Genomic DNA, 20,744 nt, shown 5'->3' on the forward strand with positions numbered 1-20,744 from the left:
GGAAACTTAATTGCTTAATACCTTTTCTTCTTGATGGACTATCTCCATCAAACTTGTAGATCGGGATCATAACATTGAAGTGAAGTAGTATTTGAAATACGCATTAGTTTGGAGGCTACTACTCGAGCAGTCTCGACTAAAGACTACTACTCTTCCTTACTTTATTTTTGTTGTCCGTTTATTTTTAGAAGAATTTTTTTCCGATAACTTTTAGTACAGTGTTGTTCAGATAACAATATGGCCGCCAAGCAGTGTTGAGAAAAGCCAAAATAGTACAAATTCATTGAAGTAGGCGATGCTTCAATTTGAGGCTGGGCAGTCTAACACAAATTGTAAATTCGTCATTCAGTTGTAGAGCTTGGCAGTGCTCACATCTAAAATAAAATTCTCAGTTTTTCCAAATTCCAAATTCCAAATTAAGAAACAAAATAAAAACCGGACTTTTGGCTACATTTGTCTAAAATAAAAAAGTAAATATATATAAAAAAGTGTTGCTAAAAACAAGCAACGGGTGAGGGTGCCTGTAGAGAACTAAACAAACTCTGAATTTTGTATTGTTGTTGGCTAACAGTAATAACATTTTATACGAAAGCTCGCTAATTTTCTTGTGCATTTCCCCTAAAGGGCCTTGAAGGGTAAGAACGATTTCATCGAAATACAAATTTCTTTTTTCTTTTTTGCGGAGTTTTTATCCAAGGCCATTTATATACATAATTTATATAACGTTCAGTTACTAGTTTTCTGATTTTTTCCAAGCATGGGTAAATTATTAAAGCAGTGTTGCTTAACAGGCTTGGACAGATATGACTGTTGACTAGTGTTGAGAAATCCTCAATACAGCATACAAATCATCACGTTTCTGACACACACACTCATTTTACAAATTATCGAAGTAGGCGATGCTTCAATTTGTAGCTGGGCAGTCCAGCACAAATTGTGAAATCGTCATTCAGATGTAGAGCCTCGCAGTGCTCGCATCTGAAATAAAATTCTCAGTTTTTCCAAATTCCAAATTCAGAAATATTATCAAAATCGGAGCTAAATTCAACTGCGGAATTTTTGGTTTAATTTTCTATAAAAATGTGTTCTTAATTTTTGCAAGTTTAAAGGATTAGCACAAATGTTGTCGTTCTTTGGTAATTGATTGATTGATTGAATCATTCACCACATAACCCAGAATCTTCGTGCGAATTATTTCACAGCTTAAAATTATCTAATTGGCTTCGCCTCTTACATGAATGCGGATTCTAATTACCTGATTTGTGTTTTCTATTCTTGCAGCTCGTTAGATAAAGAAGAATAACAGAAATTCGCTCGAATTATGGACCATCGTTAACAAATAGCTGTCAATTTGTTTTTGGAGCAAGGTCCGAGGATGTAGAGATCCTTGTGTTTGCTCATACACTTGAATCGCGAACTCTGAACGTTGGTATATCGGAACCGCTATAATATATTATTGGGGCATGGAGGCTGCCATTAATTTATTTTCATTTTATGCTTCGATATCCTACACCGACCCTGACAGTAAGTATTCCTCTGACAATTCCAATTCCAACTAATACTTACTATGTTTGTTTCAGGGTCTGCTGTATATTCAACAGGACACAAAATACCAAAATGAAGCATTTTTGAACGGGGTGCAAGGTCCGAGGATATCATATCCTTGTGTTTGCCCCCGAGTAGTAGTAGTGGAGTAACAACGAAGAAAAACAAACAAAACAAGGTCCTTCTACTAGGAAACTTCCAAGCCGACTAACATTTGAACAAGACACAATTCTAAATTACAGACTAGTAGCTGCAGCCTATTTAGAAACACTGGTATAGATTGTTTTGTAAATTTATACATTCACATGTTCTTGTTTACAATTATGCATGCTGTCATATATCCATATTTATTAAATGCACGATAACCAATAGCCATGACATGTTTAAATCGATATTCAGCTGAAGAGCTTCACATTGTTTGCATATATATATATATATATATATATATATATATATATATGTAAGCAATCTCAGTTTTCTAAATTCCAAATCCAGAAGTAAAATAAAAACTAGCTGGTTAAATTTGGCTATAAGAATGTATAAATATTTGTATCCCCTGAACCCATTTCGAAATTCTCATAATATTGCCCACACTGCAGCGCAGCCTAAGCGCAGTCGCTGCTTTCTGCGCAGTTAGCAGAATGATGATCATAAATGATGTGTAGTATGATTAGAATATCAGCTTGGAGTGTTCAGGGTTTCTGCTAGTCGAGCAGTCTCGACTAGAACCTTCTTGTTAATATTACAGTCTATTGTGAATCGTAGTAAAATTACAAAAAGTTAACTCACTTCTTTTTTAAACATTAAATAAATATTGTATAATCTTTAATAAACAAAGTCAACAAAAATATTTCTTACTCGTACTTTGCATATTCATATGTATACCTATATAACGGCTATGCAGATCACTGTGGAATAATCTAGTCAACATAGCTTGTCATGTTTTCGTTCCCAATAATCCAATTTTATTGGCAGGTTTTAGTAAACAAATATATCGAACACATTTACTATTCAAGAATGAAAAAGAGATAAAGAATGCCAACAATTTACTACCAGTTTAACGTTTATCAATAAGTATAAATATTTTCCATTATTTACAGGGTATCTAGACTTGACAACATCGACTTCATGAGATAGTAATATGTTTAAATATAATAAAAACAAAGTCAAGCTGCATAAGTTGAAATATGGCAAGATAGAAACAGAGCTAGAAAGAGAGCGAGAGAGGCAGACGCACCCTGGATTAGATTGCACCGGCTGGCAGAGTGCCCAACGGTTCGTGTTGACCGAGCCCAGGTATGCAGCCATTCCTGCTAACAGCAATGTTGAGATGTTGCTGGTGCCTAGCCGGTGAGCGTGGCCCGCCCACCCAGCGCACAGCGCTCAGATACCATAGTAGGCGCAGCAAAAGCTTATCTTCAACGGCAGAGAGATCAAGATTGAGAGAGTGAACGAGGGTGAGAGAGAGAGAGAGAGAGAGAGCTGGCTGAATTGCCTTGTTAGGTGCGATCATAAAAAACGATTTGGGGGCCCGATAATTGAATGGGCCAGCGGGGCTTATCAAACGCTGTTCGCTTAGTAGTTTAGGCTTCGCCTTAGTTCTGGCTGCACCTGCTCTTGAATGTCACATCTAATCTCTGTGGCAGTGATAAAGGCGCGTCCGGCAGAGCATACACACACACGCACACATCATATACCCATACGTACGGTGGTCTATTTGCAATGCAAATGGCGCAGGTGATTTACGGCGACGCGTGCGGCATTCGAATGTTTGGCGCTGCGCGACCGTACAAATGCGAGCTACCGGCTCTGTCCGGTGAATAGTAGCGCACGGACAGCGCCAGTGACCGGAGCGCTAGGTCACCAGTCGTTACGTTCAGAGTTCTATATCAGCGAAGAGAAATGGAGTTCCTAAGCACTGAGTGCGCCGCTAGATCGGCGGGTCCAGCGAATACGCTAATGTCGCTCCTGCTGCATACGCTGATCGCGAAATACTGTGATCTGAGTGGCAAGAGTCAGTGGCCGCCCGATCGCGGCGATTGGCTAGACAATGCGGGCGGCTTCGATGAGCCGTACGATTTCGTTGTGGTGGGTGCGGGCAGTGCGGGTGCCGTCGTGGCTGGCCGGTTAGCGGAGCAAGCGAATTGGCGGATCCTGCTGCTGGAGGCAGGCGGCGATCCGCCAGTCGAAACGGAATTCGTCGCCTGGCACATGGCCACACAGTTCTCCGACTGGGACTGGCAGTACCATACGCAGCCCAACGGACGAGCCTGCATGGCCATGCTCGGCGAGAGCTGCCATTGGCCGCGAGGCAAGATGCTGGGCGGCACGAACGGAATGAACGCGATGATCTATGCACGCGGCACACGCACCGACTTTGATGACTGGGAGGCGCGCGGCAATCCCGGCTGGGGCTACGACGCGGTGCTCAAGTACTTCCGTAAAGCGGAGGACCTGCGTTCCACACGGCCCGACTATAAGCCCGGCGATCATGGCGTTGGTGGACCCATGGGCATTAATAACTACGTCTCGGACAATGAGTTCCGCTCGACCATCCGGGCGGGCATGCTGGAGATGGGCTACGGCAGTGCGCCGGACTTTACGGAGGGCTCGTTTATCGGTCAAATCGATATACTGGGCACTCAAGACGGCGGGCGTCGCATTACCACCGCCCGATCCCACCTCCGCAAGGACACGCCCAATCTGCACATTGTGCGCCACGCCCACGTGAAGCGCATTAACCTGGACGGCAAGCAGAGGGCGGAGAGCGTCACCTTCGTTCATCGCGGCGAAAAGGAGTACACAGTGCGTGCCAGCAAGGAGATTATCCTCTCGGCTGGTGCCATTGGCACTCCACAGATTCTAATGCTCTCAGGTATGTGCAGCGGGTCACACTGGAGTCCCAAGGTCTAGCAAGGTCAAACGAGTCGCTGCTCTCTTTGTCGGCCTTTAATCTTTGCCCACATTTGATTAGATTGCCAAAAGTTATGCAAAAATAGAAAACAAACGAATTGTTTGAGGCTTTTATGGCCGAGATAACGCTATCCGATAGTTGCATATGTTGCTACTGTTCGCTTTATGGAACAGCCTATGTTTTTATGGCATCTCCCACTTAGAGACGTTAATCTCATCAGTTCAAGGTCTTCAGTTTCAGTCTGCTTCGTATACAAAGTAATATTAAATCTAATCTACAAATGTGACTTTGGTTGAACTAATTGTCATGGCATCCAGAGCATTTATCTTATTTCCTTGTGCTATATGTGCGACCCATCTAACTATTTAAATCGTTCTCCTTTTCATGCCGTAGGCATTGGCCCAGCCGAGCACCTGAGAAGCATTGGCGTGCCCGTTAAACTGGATCTGCCCGTGGGCCGCAACCTGAAGGATCACGCCAGCTTGCCCGTAATCTTCCAGATCGACAAGTCGACGGCCCGCAAGCCCACTGAGGAGGAGCTGGTGGATGCCATGTACAATCTGTTGATGGGTCGCCACAGCAAGCTGTTGCACCACGAGGCAACTGCCTTGACGGGCTTCATCAATACTACCTCCTTGCATGGTCCCAATCCGGACATTCAGACAACCAATTTCTTCAGTCTGATGCAGAGTCCGGAGCTGCGTGGCTATGTGAAGGCCACCGGATTCAATGATCGTGTGGCCAAGAGCATTCTGTCCGCCAACGAGAAGTCAAATACGTATATCACCTACCTATTGCACTTGAAGCCCTTCTCGGCTGGCCGACTGGAGCTGCAGAGCGCCGACTTCTTAGACGCACCCCTCATCGATCCGGGCTACATGACCGATGATCGCGATGTGGAGACCTACATACGTGCCCTCAACATCTACAAGCGGCTGCCGGAGACGCGAGCTTTCGGCGAGCGTGAGGCAGCTCTGCACAAGGTCGACTTGGAGGCCTGCAATGCCCTGGAATATCAGTCGGACGAGTATTGGCGCTGTTATATACGCCACATGACCACCACTGTCTACCATCCAGTCGGTACGGCCCGCATGGGACCCGCCAGCGATCCCACGGCCGTCGTCGATCCCCGCCTCCGCGTGCATGGTGCGCGGGGACTCCGGGTGATCGATGCCAGCATTATGCCCGATATTGTTGGAGCGAACACGAATGCGGCTTGCATTATGATTGGTGAGAAGGGTGCCGATATGATCAAAGAGGATTATCTGGGTGGTGCTAGCCAGCACACGGAGCTATAAGTCCTTTCACAACTGAACAAACGAGAGCCACATTGCATACTCCATCCAATTAGGAGATTATGTGGGAATGATCTTCCTTCTTTTTTTTTTGTATTTGTTAGTTAGTCAATAAAGCGAGCACGTTTAAAAAATGTTAGCTGCGTGTATACATATATTCCGTCCAGTGCTTCTCAAACGTGATTGCGCACAATTGGTTTGGAGCTGCGTTAAGCTTGCAAGCTTTCAAAGCTCTGTGGGCCGTAATAAAAGCTCACCATACGACTGTAACTAAGAAAATAAGAGCCAAATAATTGATCTCCAGTTGCTGTCAAACTCAAAGCTGAAGAGACATTGGAAATTAAAGGAGGTACTCGGTGGATCACAACACAAAAGCGACCATTTGCTTAATATCTGAATTGCTTAGGAAATTATATTAACTTACTGATGCATCAGTTAAGAAAGTAAAATGGAATTCGATTAACGAATTTAGAGATTTGGGATGCAAATTATTCTTTGTTCAATCAACAAAAGATCATGCGCTAGGCGACGATTTTTACTCCCAAGCAACAAAACTCAACTAAGTGACTCTCAAGACCAACAAAAATCAACGATGCAGCGTTAGCTGCAAAGGAAACAAAATGTGAAATAAACACCCTGTTGAATTCCTCCAGGTTCAGTTCCTTCCAGGTTCAGTAATATTGAGAAAAACTAAAACAATAACTTCGCCTACTTTGATGTATACAATCTTTCCGATTTTGTGACCAAGGCACAAAACTCGTATTTTACAAATCAAAGTATGCGATGTTTTAATTTGAGGCTGGGCAGTCTAGCACAAATTGTAAATTCGTCATTCAGTTGTCCAGCTTGGCAGTGCTCACATCTAAAATAAAATTCTCAGTTTTTCCAAATTCCAAATTAAGAAACAAAATAAAAACCGGACTTTTGGCTACATTTGTCTAAAATAAAAGAGGAAATATATATATAAAAAAAAGTGTTGCTAAAAACAAGCAATGGGTGAGGGTGCCTGTAGAGAACTAAACAAATTCTGAATTTTATATTGTTGGGTAACAGTAATAACATTTTATACGACCAACGACGAAAGCTTGCTAATTTTCTTGTTGTGCATTTCGCCTTAAAGGCCTTGAAGGGTAAGAAAGATTTCATCGAAATACAAATTTCTTTTTTCTGTTTTGCGGAGTTCTTATCCAAGGCCATTCACATACATAGATTATAAAACGTTCAGTGAGTTGTTTTTATTTTATTTTATTTTTTTCAAGTATGGGTAAATTATCAAAGCAGTGTTGTTCAACAGGGTTGGACAGATATGACTGCTGACTAGTGTTGAGAAGTGTTGAGAAATCCTCAATAAAGCATACAAATCATCACATTTCTGACACACACACTCATTTTACAAATTATCGAAGTAGGCGATGCTTCAATTTGTAGCTGAGCAGTCCAGCACAAATTGTGAAATCGTCATTCAGCTGTAGAGCCTCGCAGTGCTCGCATCTGAAATAAAATTCTCAGTTTTTCCAAATTCCAAATTCAGAAATATTATCAAATCTGAGCTAAATTCAACTGCGGAATTTTTGGCTTAATTTTCTATTAAAATGTGTTTTTAATTTTTGAAAGTTTAAAGGATAAGCACAAATGTTTTAATGCATTGGTAATTGAATCATTCACCACATAGCCCAGAATCTTCGTGCGAATTATTTCACAGTTTAACATTATCAAATTGGCTTCGCCTCTTACATGAATGCGGACTCTAATTACCTGATTTGTGTTTTCTATTCTTGCAGCTCGTTAGATAAAGAAGAATAACAGAAATTCGCTCGAATTATGGACCATCGTTAACAAATAGATGTCAATTTGTTTTTGGAGCAAGGTCCGAGGATGTAGAGATCCTTGTGTTTGCTCATACACTTGAATCGCGAACTCTGAACGTTGGTATATTGGAACCGATATATTATATTATTGAGGCATGGAGGCTGTCATTAATTTATTTTCATTTTATGCTTCCATATCCTACACCGACGTTGAAAGTAAGTATTCCTCTGACAATACCAATTCCAACTAATACTTACTATGTTTGTTTCAGGGTCTGCTGTATATTCAACACAAAATACCAAAATAAAGCATTTTTGAACGGGGTGCAAGGTCCGAGGATATCATATCCTTGTGTTTGCCTCCGAGTAGTAGTAGTGGAGTAACAACGAAGAAAAACAAACAAAACAAGGTCCTTCTACTAGGAAACTTCCAAGCCGACTAACATTTGAACAAGACACAATTCTAAATTACAGACTAGTAGCTGCAGCCTATTTAGAAACACTGGTATACATTGTTTTGTAAATTTTTACATTCACATGTTCTTGTGTTTACAATTATGCATGCTGTCATATATCCATGTTTATTAAATGCACGATAACCAATAGCCATGACATGTTTAAATCGTTATTCAGCTGTAGAGCTTCACATTGTTTGCATATATATATATGTAAGCAATCTTTGTTTTCTAAATTCCGAATCCAGAAATAAAATAAAAACTAGCTGGTTAAATTTGGCCATAAGAATGTATAAATGTTTTTATCCCCTGAACCCATTTCGAAAATGGGAATGTTGTGAATTAAATCATATCAAACGTTAATTTCGAATTTAGATATCCGTCTTTCACCCCTGTAAGTTATCGATAGGTCGCAGCCCTGGTCTCAAGCTTCCATATGTCGATCAGTTAGTCGTAAGAAAGAGCAGAAGAACGGCAGGACAACACATAGAAATATGTGTATACTTTTATATTATTTTATCGTTTAATTATGTTTAAATAAGATTAATGCGTGAAATATTTAATATAAATATGGACAAATGGAATAAACCAATGGAAAAACTAAAGAAAACGACTAAAAGTTATTCTATTTTCGTGATGTAATAAAATGAAATTACTTGCTAGCAAGAGTAGCAACAGGGAAATCAGCCAAGTATAGATGTATGTGACATCTCTAGCTTATATATCTTCTGAGATCGATGCGCTCATAAATACGGACGGACGGACGGACAGATAAACGGACAGAGCTAAATCGACTCAGCTCGTCGCCCTGATCAAGAATATATATCATTTGTGGGGTCTGCCACGCTTCCTTCTGCCTGTTACATACTTTTAATCGATATAATTCAGGGTATAAAAAACATGTATTTCAACTACTAAAGACTTATTATTCGCTTCACATTTCAGTGTAAGCATCCCGCTCTAAAGGTTTAATAAAGATAGCCCCAGAACATGAGGATATATTCAACATATAAGTTTGCATATTATAGCCCATATTGCGTCCCAAGCGCAGTCGCTGCTAACTGCGCAGTTGGATACATGCGTATATGTATGCGTGTATTTTGCATGAGTGTATAAAAGAATGATTGGAGTATCAACTCTTTGCATGGTTTAGAGGATCTCCCACTCGAGCAGTCTCGACTAGAGACTACTACTCTTCCTTGCTTCATTTTTGTTGTCCGTTTAATTTTATAAGGGTAAGGAGAAATTTTTACCGATAACTTTTAATGCAGTGTTGTTCAGATAACAATATGGCCGCCAAGCAGTGTTGAGAAAAGCTTAAATAGTAAAAAAAGTAGGCGATGCTTCAATTTGAGTCTAGACAGTGTAGGACAAATTGTTAATTCGTCATTCAGTTGTCCAGCTTGGCAGTGCTCACATCTAAAATAAAATTCTCAGTTTTTCAAAATTCCAAATTCCAAATTAAGAAATGAAATAAAAACCGCAACCGGACTTTTGGCTACATTTGTCTAAAATAAAAAAGTAAATATATATAAAAAAAAGTGTTGCTAAAAACAAGCAATGGGTGAGGGTGCCTGTAGAGAACTAAACAAATTCTGAATTTTATATTGTTGGGTAACAGTAATAACATTTTATACGACCAACGACGAAAGCTTGCTAATTTTCTTGTTGTGCATTTCGCCTTAAAGGCCTTGAAGGGTAAGAACGATTTCATCGAAATACAAATTTCTTTTTTCTTTTTTGCGGAGTTCTTATCCAAGGCCATTCACATACATAGATTATAAAACGTTCAGTGAGTTGTTTTTATTTTATTTTATTTTTTTCAAGTATGGGTAAATTATTAAAGCAGTGTTGCTCAATAGGGTTGGACAGATATGACTGCTGACTAGTGTTGAGTAGTGTTGAGAAATCCTCAATACAGCATACAAATCATCACGTTTCTGACACACACACTCATTTTACGAATTATCGAAGTAGGCGATGCTTCAATTTGTAGCTGGGCAGTCTAGCACAAATTGTGAAATCGTCATTCAGATGTAGAGCTTCGCAGTGCTCGCATCTGAAATAAAATTCTCAGTTTTTCCAAATTCCAAATTCAGAAATATTATCAAAATCGGAGCTAAATTCAACTGCGGAATTTTTGGTTTAATTTTCTATAAAAATGTGTTCTTAATTTTTGCAAGTTTAAAGGATAAGCACAAATGTTTTAATGCATTGGTACTTGAATCATTCACCACATAGCCCAGAATCTTCGTGCGAATTATTTCACAGTTTAACATTATCAAATTGGCTTCGCCTCTTACATGAATGCGGACTCTAATTACCTGATTTGTGTTTTCTATTCTTGCAGCTCGTTAGATAAAGAAGAATAACATAAATTCGCTGGAATTATGGACCATCGTTAACAAATAGATGTAAATTTGTTTTTGGAGCAAGGTCCGAGGATGTAGAGATCCTTGTGTTTGCTCATACACTTGAATCGCGAACTCTGAACGTTGGTATATCGGAATCGCTATATTATATTATTGAGGCATGGAGGCTGTCATTAATTTATTTTCATTTTATGCTTCCATATCCTACACCGACGTTGACAGTAAGTATTCCTCGGATAATACCAATTCCAACTACTACTTACTATGTTTGTTTCAGGGTCTGCTGTATATTCAACATGACACAAAATACCAAAATGAAGCATTTTTGAACGGGGTGCAAGGTCCGAGGATATCATATCCTTGTGTTTGCCTCCGAGTAGTAGTAGTGGAGTAACAACGAAGAAAAACAAACAAAACAAGGTCCTTCTACTAGGAAACTTCCAAGCCGACTAACATTTGAACAAGACACAATTCTAAATTACAGACTAGTAGCTGCAGCCTATTTAGAAACACTGGTATACATTGTTTTGTAAATTTATACATTCACATGTTCTTGTGTTTACAATTATGCATGCTGTCATATATCCATGTTTATTAAATGCACGATAACCAATAGCCATGACATGTTTAAATCGTTATTCAGCTGAAGAGCTTCACATTGTTTGCATATATATATATGTAAGCAATCTCAGTTTTCTAAATTCCAAATCCAGAAGTAAAATAAAAACTAGCTGGTTAAATGTAGCCATAAGAATGTATAAATGTTTTTATCCCCTGAACCCATTTCGAAAATGGGAAATCAGTCAAGTATAGAAGTATGTGACAGTCAGAAGGGAGAAGTGGTAGACCCCAGAAAGTCTATATAGTCATGTCCGTCAGCCCGTCCGTCTGTCCGCATGAACACTTCGGTGTTCTCAGAAGATATAAGAGCTAGAGATTTCTCGATAACCCATCCCAAAAACAAATAAGAAAGCTCTAACCGAGACTGCCCGACTACGAGGTCTCCTGAACCCATCGAGCAACTGATATTTCAATAATTGTTCGGACATGCACACACACAAAGACATGCGCCCGCACGCATAAACACGCATTGGCTGCAGTGGTGGATTACTATGGGAGCTTAAATGATTAAAAACTTTTTTTGTGTATGGACTATCTTCGTGAAACTTGTAGATCGGGATCATAACATTAAAGTGCGTGCATGTGCCAAGCACAAGCCTCTAGTATTTGAAATACGCCTAGTTTTTGATAAGGTTTTTCATCGATACCAAAATATCGGGAGTAGTTATCGATTTTTTGAGAAAAACTCGATATGCGCGTAATATACACGGACCTAGGACAAAAATCTCTAGCTTGTATATCTTCTGAGATTGACGCTTTCATACATACGGACGGACGGACAGATAAACGGACAGAGCTAAATCGACTCAGCTCGTCGCCCTGATCAAGAATATATATCATTTGTGGGGTCTGCCGCGCCTCCTTCTGCCTGTTACATACTTTTAATCGATATAATTCAGGGTATAAAAAACATGTATTTCAACTACTAAAGACTTATTATTCGCTTCACATTTCAGTGTAAGTATCGCGCTCTAAAGGTTTAATAAAGATAGCCCCAGAACATGAGGATATATTCAACATATACATAAGTTCGCATAGTATAGCCCATATTGCGTCCCAAGCGCAGTCGCTGCTAACTGTGCAGTTGGATACATGCGTATATGTGTGCGTGTATTTTGCATGAGTGTATAAAAGAATGATTGGAGTATCAACTCTTTGCATGGTTTAGAGGATCTCCCACTCGAGCAGTCTCGACTAGAGACTACTACTCTTCCTTGCTTTATTTTTGTTGTCCGTTTAATTTTATAAGGGTAAGAAGAAATTTTTACCGATAACTTTTAGTGCAGTGTTGTTCAGATAACAATATGGCCGCCAAGCAGTGTTGAGAAAAGCTTAAATAGTAAAAAAAGTAGGCGATGCTTCAAATTGAGTCTAGACAGTGTAGGACAAATTGTTAATTCGTCATTCAGTTGTCCAGCTTGGCAGTGCTCACATCTAAAATAAAATTCTCAGTTTTTCAAAATTCCAAATTCCAAATTAAGAAATGAAATAAAAACCGCAACCGGACTTTTGGCTACATTTGTCTAAAATAAAAAAGTAAATATATATAAAAAAAAGTGTTGCTAAAAACAAGCAATGGGTGAGGGTGCCTGTAGAGAACTAAACAAATTCTAAATTTTATATTGTTGTTGGGTAACAGTAATAACATTTTATACGACCAACGACGAAAGCTTGCTAATTTTCTTGTTGTGCATTTCGCCTTAAAGGCCTTGAAGGGTAAGAAAGATTTCATCGAAATACAAATTTCTTTTTTCTTTTTTGCGGAGTTCTTATCCAAGGCCTTTCACATACATAAATTATAAAACGTTCAGTGAGTTGTATTTATTTTTATTTTTTTCTTTCAAGTATGGGTAAATTATTAAAGCAGTGTTGCTCAATAGGGTTGGACAGATATGACTGCTGACTAGTATTGAGTAGTGTTGAGAAATCCTCAATACAGCATACAAATCATCACGTTTCTGACACACACACTCATTTTACGAATTATCGAAGTAGGCGATGCTTCAATTTGTAGCTGGGCAGTCTAGCACAAATTGTGAAATCGTCATTCAGATGTAGAGCTTCGCCGTGCTCGCATCTGAAATAAAATTCTCAGTTTTTCCAAATTCCAAATTCAGAAATATTATCAAAATCGGAGCTAAATTCAACTGCGGAATTTTTGGTTTAATTTTCTATAAAAATGTGTTCTTAATTTTTGCAAGTTTAAAGGATAAGCACAAATGTTTTAATGCATTGGTAATTGAATCATTCACCACATAGCCCAGAATCTTCGTGCGAATTATTTCACAGTTTAACATTATCAAATTGGCTTCGCCTCTTACATGAATGCGGACTCTAATTACCTGATTTGTGTTTTCTATTCTTGCAGCTCGTTAGATAAAGAAGAATAACAGAAATTCGCTGGAATTATGGACCATCGTTAACAAATAGATGTCAATTTGTTTTTGGAGCAAGGTCCGAGGATGTAGAGATCCTTGTGTTTGCTCATACACTTGAATCGCGAACTCTGAACGTTGGTATATCGGAATCGCTATATTATATTAGGCATTGAGGCTGCCATTAATTTATTTTCATTTTATGCTTCGACCCTGACAGTAAGTATTCCTCTGACAATTCCAATTCCAACTAATTACTATACTTACTATGTCTGTTTCAGGGTCTGCTGTATATACAACATGACACAAAATAATGAATGGATCGATTCAACGAATTTATAAAAATATCGAAATGAAGCATTTTTGAACGGGGTGCAAGGTCCGAGGATATCATATCCTTGTGTTTGCCTCCGAGTAGTAGTAGTGGAGTAACAACGAAGAAAAACAAACAAAACAAGGTCCTTCTACTAGGAAACTTCCAAGCCGACTAACATTTGAACAAGACACAATTCTAAATTACAGACTAGTAGCTGCAGCCTATTTAGAAACACTGGTATACATTGTTTTGTAAATTTATACATTCACATGTTCTTGTGTTTACAATTATGCATGCTGTCATATATCCATGTTTATTAAATGCACGATAAGCAATAGCCATGACATGTTTAAATCGTTATTCAGCTGTAGAGCTTCACATTGTTTGCATAAATATATGTAAGCAATCTTTGTTTTCTAAATTCCAAATCCGGAAATTAAATAAAAAATAGCTGGTTAAATGTAGCCATAAGAATGTATAAATGTTTTTATCCCCTGAACCCATTTCGAAAATGGGAAATCAGTCAAGTATTGAAGTATGTGACAGTCAGAAGGGAGAAGTGGTAGACCCCAGAAAGTATGTATTTTCTTGATCAGCGCGACATGCTGAGTCTATATAGTCATGTCCGTCAGCCCGTCCGTCTGTCCGCATGAACACTTCGGTGTTCTCAGAAGATATAAGGGCTAGAGACTTCTCGATAACCCATCCCAAAAACAAATAAGAAAGCTCTAACCGAGACTGCCCGACTTCGAGGTCTCCTGAACCCATCGAGCAACTGATATTTCAATAATTGTTCGGACATGCACACACACAAAGACATGCGCCCGCACGCATAAACACACATTGGCTGCAGTGGTGGATTACTATGGGAGCTTAAATGATTAAAAACTTTTTTGTGTATGGACTATCTTCATGAAACTTGTAGATCGGGATCATAACATTGAAGTGCGTGCATGTGCCAAGCACAAGCCTCTAGTATTTGAAATACGCCTAGTTTTTGATAAGGTTTTTCATCGATACCAAAATATCGGGAGTAGTTATCGATTTTTTGAGAAAAACTCGATATGCGCGTAATATACACGGACCTAGGACAAAAATCTCTAGCTTGTATATCTTCTGAGACATACATTTTATACATACGGACGGACGGACAGATAAACGGACAGGGCTAAATCGACTCAGCGTCGCCCTGATCAAGAATATATATCATTTGTGGGGCCTGCCACGCCTCCTTCTGCCTGTTACATACTTTTAATCGATATAATTCAGGGTATAAAAAACATGTATTTCAACTACTAAAGACTTATTATTCGCTTCACATTTCAGTGTAAGCATCGCGCTCTAAAGGTTTAATAAAGATAGCCCCAGAACATGAGGATATATTCAACATATAAGTTCGCATAGTATAGCCCATATTGCGTCCCAAGCGCAGTCGCTGCTAACTGCGCAGTGGGATACATGCGTATATGTGTGCGTGTATTTTGCATGAGTGTATAAATGAATGATTGGAGTATCAACTCTTTGCATGGTTTAGGGGATCTCCCACTGGAGCAATCTCGACTAGAGACTACTACTCTTCCTTGCTTTATTTTTGTTGTCCGTTTAATTTTATAAGGGTAAGAAGAAATTTTTACCGATAACTTTTAGTGCAGTGTTGTTCAGATAACAATATGGCCGCCAAGCAGTGTTGAGAAAAGCTTAAATAGTAAAAAAAGTAGGCGATGCTTCAATTTGAGTCTAGACAGTGTAGGACAAATTGTAAATTCGTCATTCAGTTGTCCAGCTTGGCAGTGCTCACATCTAAAATAAAATTCTCAGTTTTTCAAAATTCCAAATTCCAAATTAAGAAATGAAATAAAAACCGCAACCGGACTTTTGGCTACATTTGTCTAAAATAAAAAAGTAAATATATATAAAAAAAAGTGTTGCTAAAAACAAGCAATGGGTGAGGGTGCCTGTAGAGAACTAAACAAATTCTAAATTTTATATTGTTGTTGGGTAACAGTAATAACATTTTATACGACCAACGACGAAAGCTTGCTAATTTTCTTGTTGTGCATTTCGCCTTAAAGGCCTTGAAGGGTAAGAACGATTTCATCGAAATACAAATTTCTTTTTTCTTTTTTGCGGAGTTCTTATCCAAGGCCTTTCACATACATAAATTATAAAACGTTCAGTGAGTTGTATTTATTTTTATTTTTTTCTTTCAAGTATGGGTAAATTATTAAAGCAGTGTTGATCAATAGGGTTGGACAGATATGACTGCTGACTAGTGTTGAGTAGTGTTGAGAAATCCTCAATACAGCATACAAATCATCACGTTTCTGACACACACACTCATTTTACAAATTATCGAAGTAGGCGATGCTTCAATTTGTAGCTGGGCAGTCCAGCACAAATTGTGAAATCGTCATTCAGGTGTAGAGCTTCGCAGTGCTCGCATCTGAAATAAAATTCTCAGTTTTTTCCAATTCCAAATTCAGAAATATTATCAAAATCGGAGCCAAATTCAACTGCGGAATATTTGGCTTAATTTTCTATAAAAATGTGTTCTTAATTTTTGCAAGTTTAAAGGATAAGGACAAATGTTGTCATTCTTTGGTAATTGATTGATTGATTGAATCATTCACCACATAACCCAGAATCTTCGTGCGAATTATTTCACAGTTTAACATTATCAAATTGGCTTCGCCTCTTACATGAATGCGGACTCTAATTACCTAATTTGTGTTTTCTATTCTTGCAGCTCGTTAGATAAAGAAGAATAATATAAATCCTCTGGAATTATGGACCATCGTTAACAAATAGATGTCAATTTGTTTTTGGAGCAAGGTCCGAGGATGTAGAGATCCTTGTGTTTGCTCATACACTTGAATCGCGAACTCTGAACGTTGGTATATCGGAATCGCTATATTATATTAGGCATTGAGGCTGCCATTAATTTATTTTCATTTTATGCTTCGACCCTGACAGTAAGTATTCCTCTGACAATTCCAATTCCAACTAATTACTATACTTACTATGTCTGTTTCAGGGTCTGCTGTATATACAACATGACACAAAATAATGAATGGATCGATTCAACGAATTTATAAAAATATCGAAATGAAGCATTTTTGAACGGGGTGCAAGGTCCGAGGATATCATATCCTTGTGTTTGCCTCCGAGTAGTAGTAGTGGAGTAACAACGAAGAAAAACAAACAAAACAAGGTCCTTCTACTAGGAAACTTCCAAGCCGACTAACATTTGAACAAGACACAATTCTAAATTACAGACTAGTAGCTGCAGCCTATTTAGAAACACTGGTATACTTTGTTTTGTAAATTTATACATTCACATGTTCTTGTGTTTACAATTATGCATGCTGTCATATATCCATGTTTATTAAATGCACGATAACCAATAGCCATGACAAGCACTTTTTACTGGGTCTGGGGCATAACTTTTGCTAACTGATGATTGATCACTTTCACTTTACGATCCGTCAATTAGTGGTCATAGCCAAATTTCGGCTCATTTCTATGCCGCACAGCACTTGGCGCCACAACAAGACCAAAGACCGAAACCGAACACCCATGCATACAAACCGTTGGCAATTATTCAGTGGGTCGCTGACAAGTGCACCTAGCGACACGCTTCATCGCAGTGTCCCACGCGCCGATGGGGCTCTTTAGAAAGAAACAATGTATAATTTGATTCATTTATATTACAGTGTAGCTGGATAATGAATAATTATTTTTTAATATTTTTTTATTTAATTATTTATTTTTATTTTTTTTTGAAGGAAGAGTTTGACTTGGTTAATTCAGGGATCTCGTGCAGGTGACAGCTAATCCAAAATGCACTGGAACTGGAATTAATTGGAATTGGAATTTGTTTTCGTTTCCACAATTGTACCCCACTAACTATGAAGAACTTGTCATTTGTTTGTCAATTAAATACAGGGTAGCTGGAATAGGATATTAATGTTTGGTATGATTGAACAGATTGCTATCTACATAGTTAGTTCCCATTTGAGCCGGTAGCTCAATATTACAATTAGTTAACGTAAGCTTCTTTCCCACAACACCGTCTCTCTAGACTGCTCGAATGGGTTGAGTAATTAGCGCACACGTAGGGGCCAACTGTTTGCACTTGGCCCAGACAGGTTGTGGCAGATGCGTAAGGTAATACGAAATAGAGTTGAATGGTGCGCAATGAAAATATCCATCTGAGATGCGTTACGCTGATTTGGCATTGAGTTACGACCGAGCGGAGCAACGATGACGGGCAGAAATGCACTTCCAGGCGTTTAGGCAACCGATTAGATGAAAGATGTCAGCCAAGAGCTACCTGTTACCACAACATTTGTCTACTGTTTGTGTGTGCGTGTGTGTGTGTGTGGTAATCCACGTGCAAGTACACGCGTGTATCTCTCTATCTGGTGAATAATATATAAGCTTGTAAGTCTTGTTTTGTTTTGTCTCTTTGTTTTCCTTTTCTATGGCAATAGGTCACGTAGTGCTCGTGTAATATGCCACGCACCGCTTGGCTCTGTGGTTGGCCTCAGCTGCACACACTTACATATCTATTATACATTGACATATACTAAAGCTTTAATACAGTTATAGTAGCTAATAAGTAGCTGACAAACACATTTGCAAAAAAAATTAAAAAAATGCTTGACGCAAATATATGGAATTTGTGAAATTCATTTTAGATTTCATTCCAATAGATATAACTTATATATATTTTATTTTATAATTTATTTTTTTATTTTATTTTGATATATTCATTATGTCACCCCAAATTGTTTCTGCTTGAGCATAGCTCGCACAGTGCGTCTTTCACTTTTAATTGCTTTTAAGTAAATTTCGGCGTTGATTGGGAAAGTTGACATGGAGCCAAATACAAAACGAGCCGTAAGTACCGGAAATTTGTGCGCTTTATTATGTGCCGCCCGTAATTGTAGCGGAAGTGCTTTAATAGTGTGGGTCACTTAGCCACCCAGAGTCGCTATCATCTCGCTATGGAAATATTTATATGTGGGGCTGGGCGATTGCCGGCGCCATCTGTTGGCATAACATTTCACGCTGTTAATTTGCTTTTTCGTAATCTCAAGAAAAAGCCCAAAATAATCTTTATGCTATTTACGAAACAGTTAGCTCAGCTGACCAACTATTAAAGTTACTGTGGTAAGTTAGTAAAAGTAATTACAGTAAGTGAATCTCAAGCAGCGCCATCTGTTGTCTGTCTCTCTGTCTTCAAGTCTTACACAGAATGACAAGTCTTGCCTAGTTTAATAACCTCTTTAATTGACTGCCCAAGATTATGAGTATGATTATGAAATGTGGGCAACTGATTCGAAAACAGTTTACAGCTAACGCATGCCGTAATTTTCAAAGTCTCCGTCTATTGGTCTGTTACCATAGCTTATACGAGGGCAGCGCGAGCGCATGTTGCCCAACGCCCTCGTCTTGTGAGTGCCCCCATGCTGCATTCTTCAATGGCATCGAGTCATAAATGCCCCACTTCTCAGCCCTTGACCATTCTTAGATGACAATAAACGACTTCACATCTCATTGAAGGGCCCCTCTGCACACGGTCAAGTTGTGCAGCTTTATATTGGTCAACTCTATTTATTTAGTGACGTTTCAACTTTTTTTTGTTTTTGTTTCTTACCACACTGCGGACTCGTTAGGCTTTCCCAGCGGAGCCGACGCATTTTCGCATGTCAAAGTCACGCACGGCGAGGAAAAACCGATTCGGCCGTCCGATCTTTTGTGGCGAATGGAAAACAATTGACCAGGCATCGCCTCGCAATTTATCGTCGCTGTCTTAATTTGCGGTCATTACATTTTGTTACGTATCTTCAATGGGGGCAAGCGTGGAGAAGCCTACACTGTGGAGTATAGCCTAACCCCACCCCGCCGCCCTACTTTCGCCCACACTCTCACATGTTTTGTTTGCGTAATTGAATTCGATGCGAGTCGAGCACTTGATTGACATATTTGTGCGCTGTTAAGCCTCTCCTGAACAGCTTTAGTCTCACCGTTCACAAGTAGATATACGGTATTTTTGTTGTTCGCTTAATGCGATTTCACTGAAATCGAGAATCTAATTGAGATGAAGCGCTCTATTTGGCAAAGAATGTTGTTAACAGGTATCAGTTAACAGCTGTGACATGCGCTGCTATGTTGACAGAAAGAAAGCGAGCTTAACTCTTATTGGACTCATTAGTTTATTTGGGACTGGTGATGCATTGATACATTATGATAAATAACTAATATCTCAGCTTACGAATCTTATATATCTCGGATCATTAATATTAAGAGTGTAGACTCTACACTGTAAATTAAACATTAGCATTTTCATTTAACATTGGATTGACTCTACGTACATTACTGTAAATCTCATGCAACTTTCAACTTCTTATATACAAATGTGATTTTCAATACATTTCTCTAAAATTGTTGAGAACTATTTCTAGCCGAAACTATTCGAGTTTATTTTACAAGTCTCTTGTTTGCTCTCCAATCTAAACGAATCATTGCATCTTTCAATCCTAAATGTTTATTACATCACTACTCTTATCATGAACACAACAGTTTTGCCTTATACAAGTTAAGTGAACTGTTTCAGACTTGGCTTGACAGCTTTTAGCAATAACTGTTCTGTTAGCAACAGCTTTACAGCAACACGCTCTGTTAACCAGCTATTTGACATACTTTAAACACAAAGTAAATGTATATCATTAAATATGATTAAGCATCATTGATTTGGTTCATTCAATTGAATCAACTTCCAGCCAATTGGCACACATCGAAATAATTGTTTTCCTGTAGCTTTTTCACTCATTTTGGCCATTGCACTTAGCATTTTAAGCCGGTTTGTGCATTACACATGACTGTACCATATTATTATTATTATTTTTTTTTTTTTTTGGTAATTTCTTTAATGAAAATACGTATATAGATATTGGTATTGTACAATGTAGACTTTACATCCGCTGCCTCAGGAGTTGAAACTTATTCGACTTCTTATCTCCCGCCTCTGAGTAAGC

At 38.8% G+C, this 20,744-nt stretch overlaps 2 protein-coding genes and 2 long non-coding RNA genes across 25 annotated transcripts in view; 3 read left to right on the plus strand and 1 right to left on the minus strand.

Annotated features, from left to right (window-relative positions):
• The window catches only part of LOC6583816 (flotillin-2), a 127,869-nt gene that overhangs the window by 34,528 nt on the left and 72,597 nt on the right, over positions 1–20,744 (minus strand). The window lies entirely within an intron of this gene.
• Positions 334–14,038, plus strand: LOC116804461. Of its 7 annotated transcripts, none has more exons than XR_006356863.1 (4): positions 12,399–12,589; positions 12,650–12,726; positions 13,379–13,604; positions 13,667–14,038. It is a non-coding gene; the product is annotated as an uncharacterized LOC116804461 (long non-coding RNA). The 7 variants fall into 7 exon arrangements; XR_006356866.1 differs by having other exon boundaries at positions 12,399–12,546; XR_006356860.1 differs by lacking the exons at positions 12,399–12,589; positions 12,650–12,726 and adding an exon at positions 334–635.
• LOC26527939 (glucose dehydrogenase [FAD, quinone]) lies at positions 3,360–11,004 on the plus strand. 9 transcript variants are annotated; one of them, XM_044007916.1, is made up of 4 exons: positions 3,360–4,420; positions 4,853–6,884; positions 10,368–10,610; positions 10,667–11,004. In XM_044007916.1, the coding sequence occupies exons 1-2, from the start codon at positions 3,448–3,450 to the stop codon at positions 5,755–5,757; spliced, it is 1,878 nt and encodes a 625-aa protein (XP_043863851.1). In that variant the 5' UTR covers positions 3,360–3,447; the 3' UTR covers positions 5,758–6,884; positions 10,368–10,610; positions 10,667–11,004. The 9 variants fall into 9 exon arrangements, 2 of the variants coding, with proteins under 2 accessions (XP_043863851.1, XP_043863853.1); XM_044007918.1 differs by having other exon boundaries at positions 4,853–6,750; XR_004364430.2 differs by lacking the exons at positions 3,360–4,420; positions 4,853–6,884 and adding exons at positions 9,386–9,581; positions 9,639–9,715.
• On the plus strand, positions 15,450–17,107 carry LOC26528635. Of its 5 annotated transcripts, none has more exons than XR_004364439.2 (4): positions 15,450–15,646; positions 15,707–15,783; positions 16,448–16,673; positions 16,736–17,107. It is a non-coding gene; the product is annotated as an uncharacterized LOC26528635 (long non-coding RNA). The 5 variants fall into 5 exon arrangements; XR_004364442.2 differs by having other exon boundaries at positions 15,450–15,603; XR_001449041.3 differs by lacking the exon at positions 15,707–15,783 and having other exon boundaries at positions 15,451–15,646.

Source organism: Drosophila mojavensis, unplaced genomic scaffold (genome assembly GCF_018153725.1).
Source record: "Drosophila mojavensis isolate 15081-1352.22 unplaced genomic scaffold, ASM1815372v1 contig_136, whole genome shotgun sequence".
Taxonomy (NCBI): domain Eukaryota; kingdom Metazoa; phylum Arthropoda; class Insecta; order Diptera; family Drosophilidae; genus Drosophila; species Drosophila mojavensis.

What these genes read in the sequence shown, in the direction of transcription:
- LOC26527939 (XM_044007916.1), top strand. Translation starts at nt 3,448, where the DNA reads ATGGAGTTCCTAAGCACTGAGTGCGCCGCTAGATCGGCGGGTCCAGCG. An exon ending in ACAGATTCTAATGCTCTCAG is followed by an intron (nt 4,421 to 4,852) that starts GTATGTGCAGCG and finishes TTCATGCCGTAG; the next exon opens with GCATTGGCCCAGCCGAGCAC.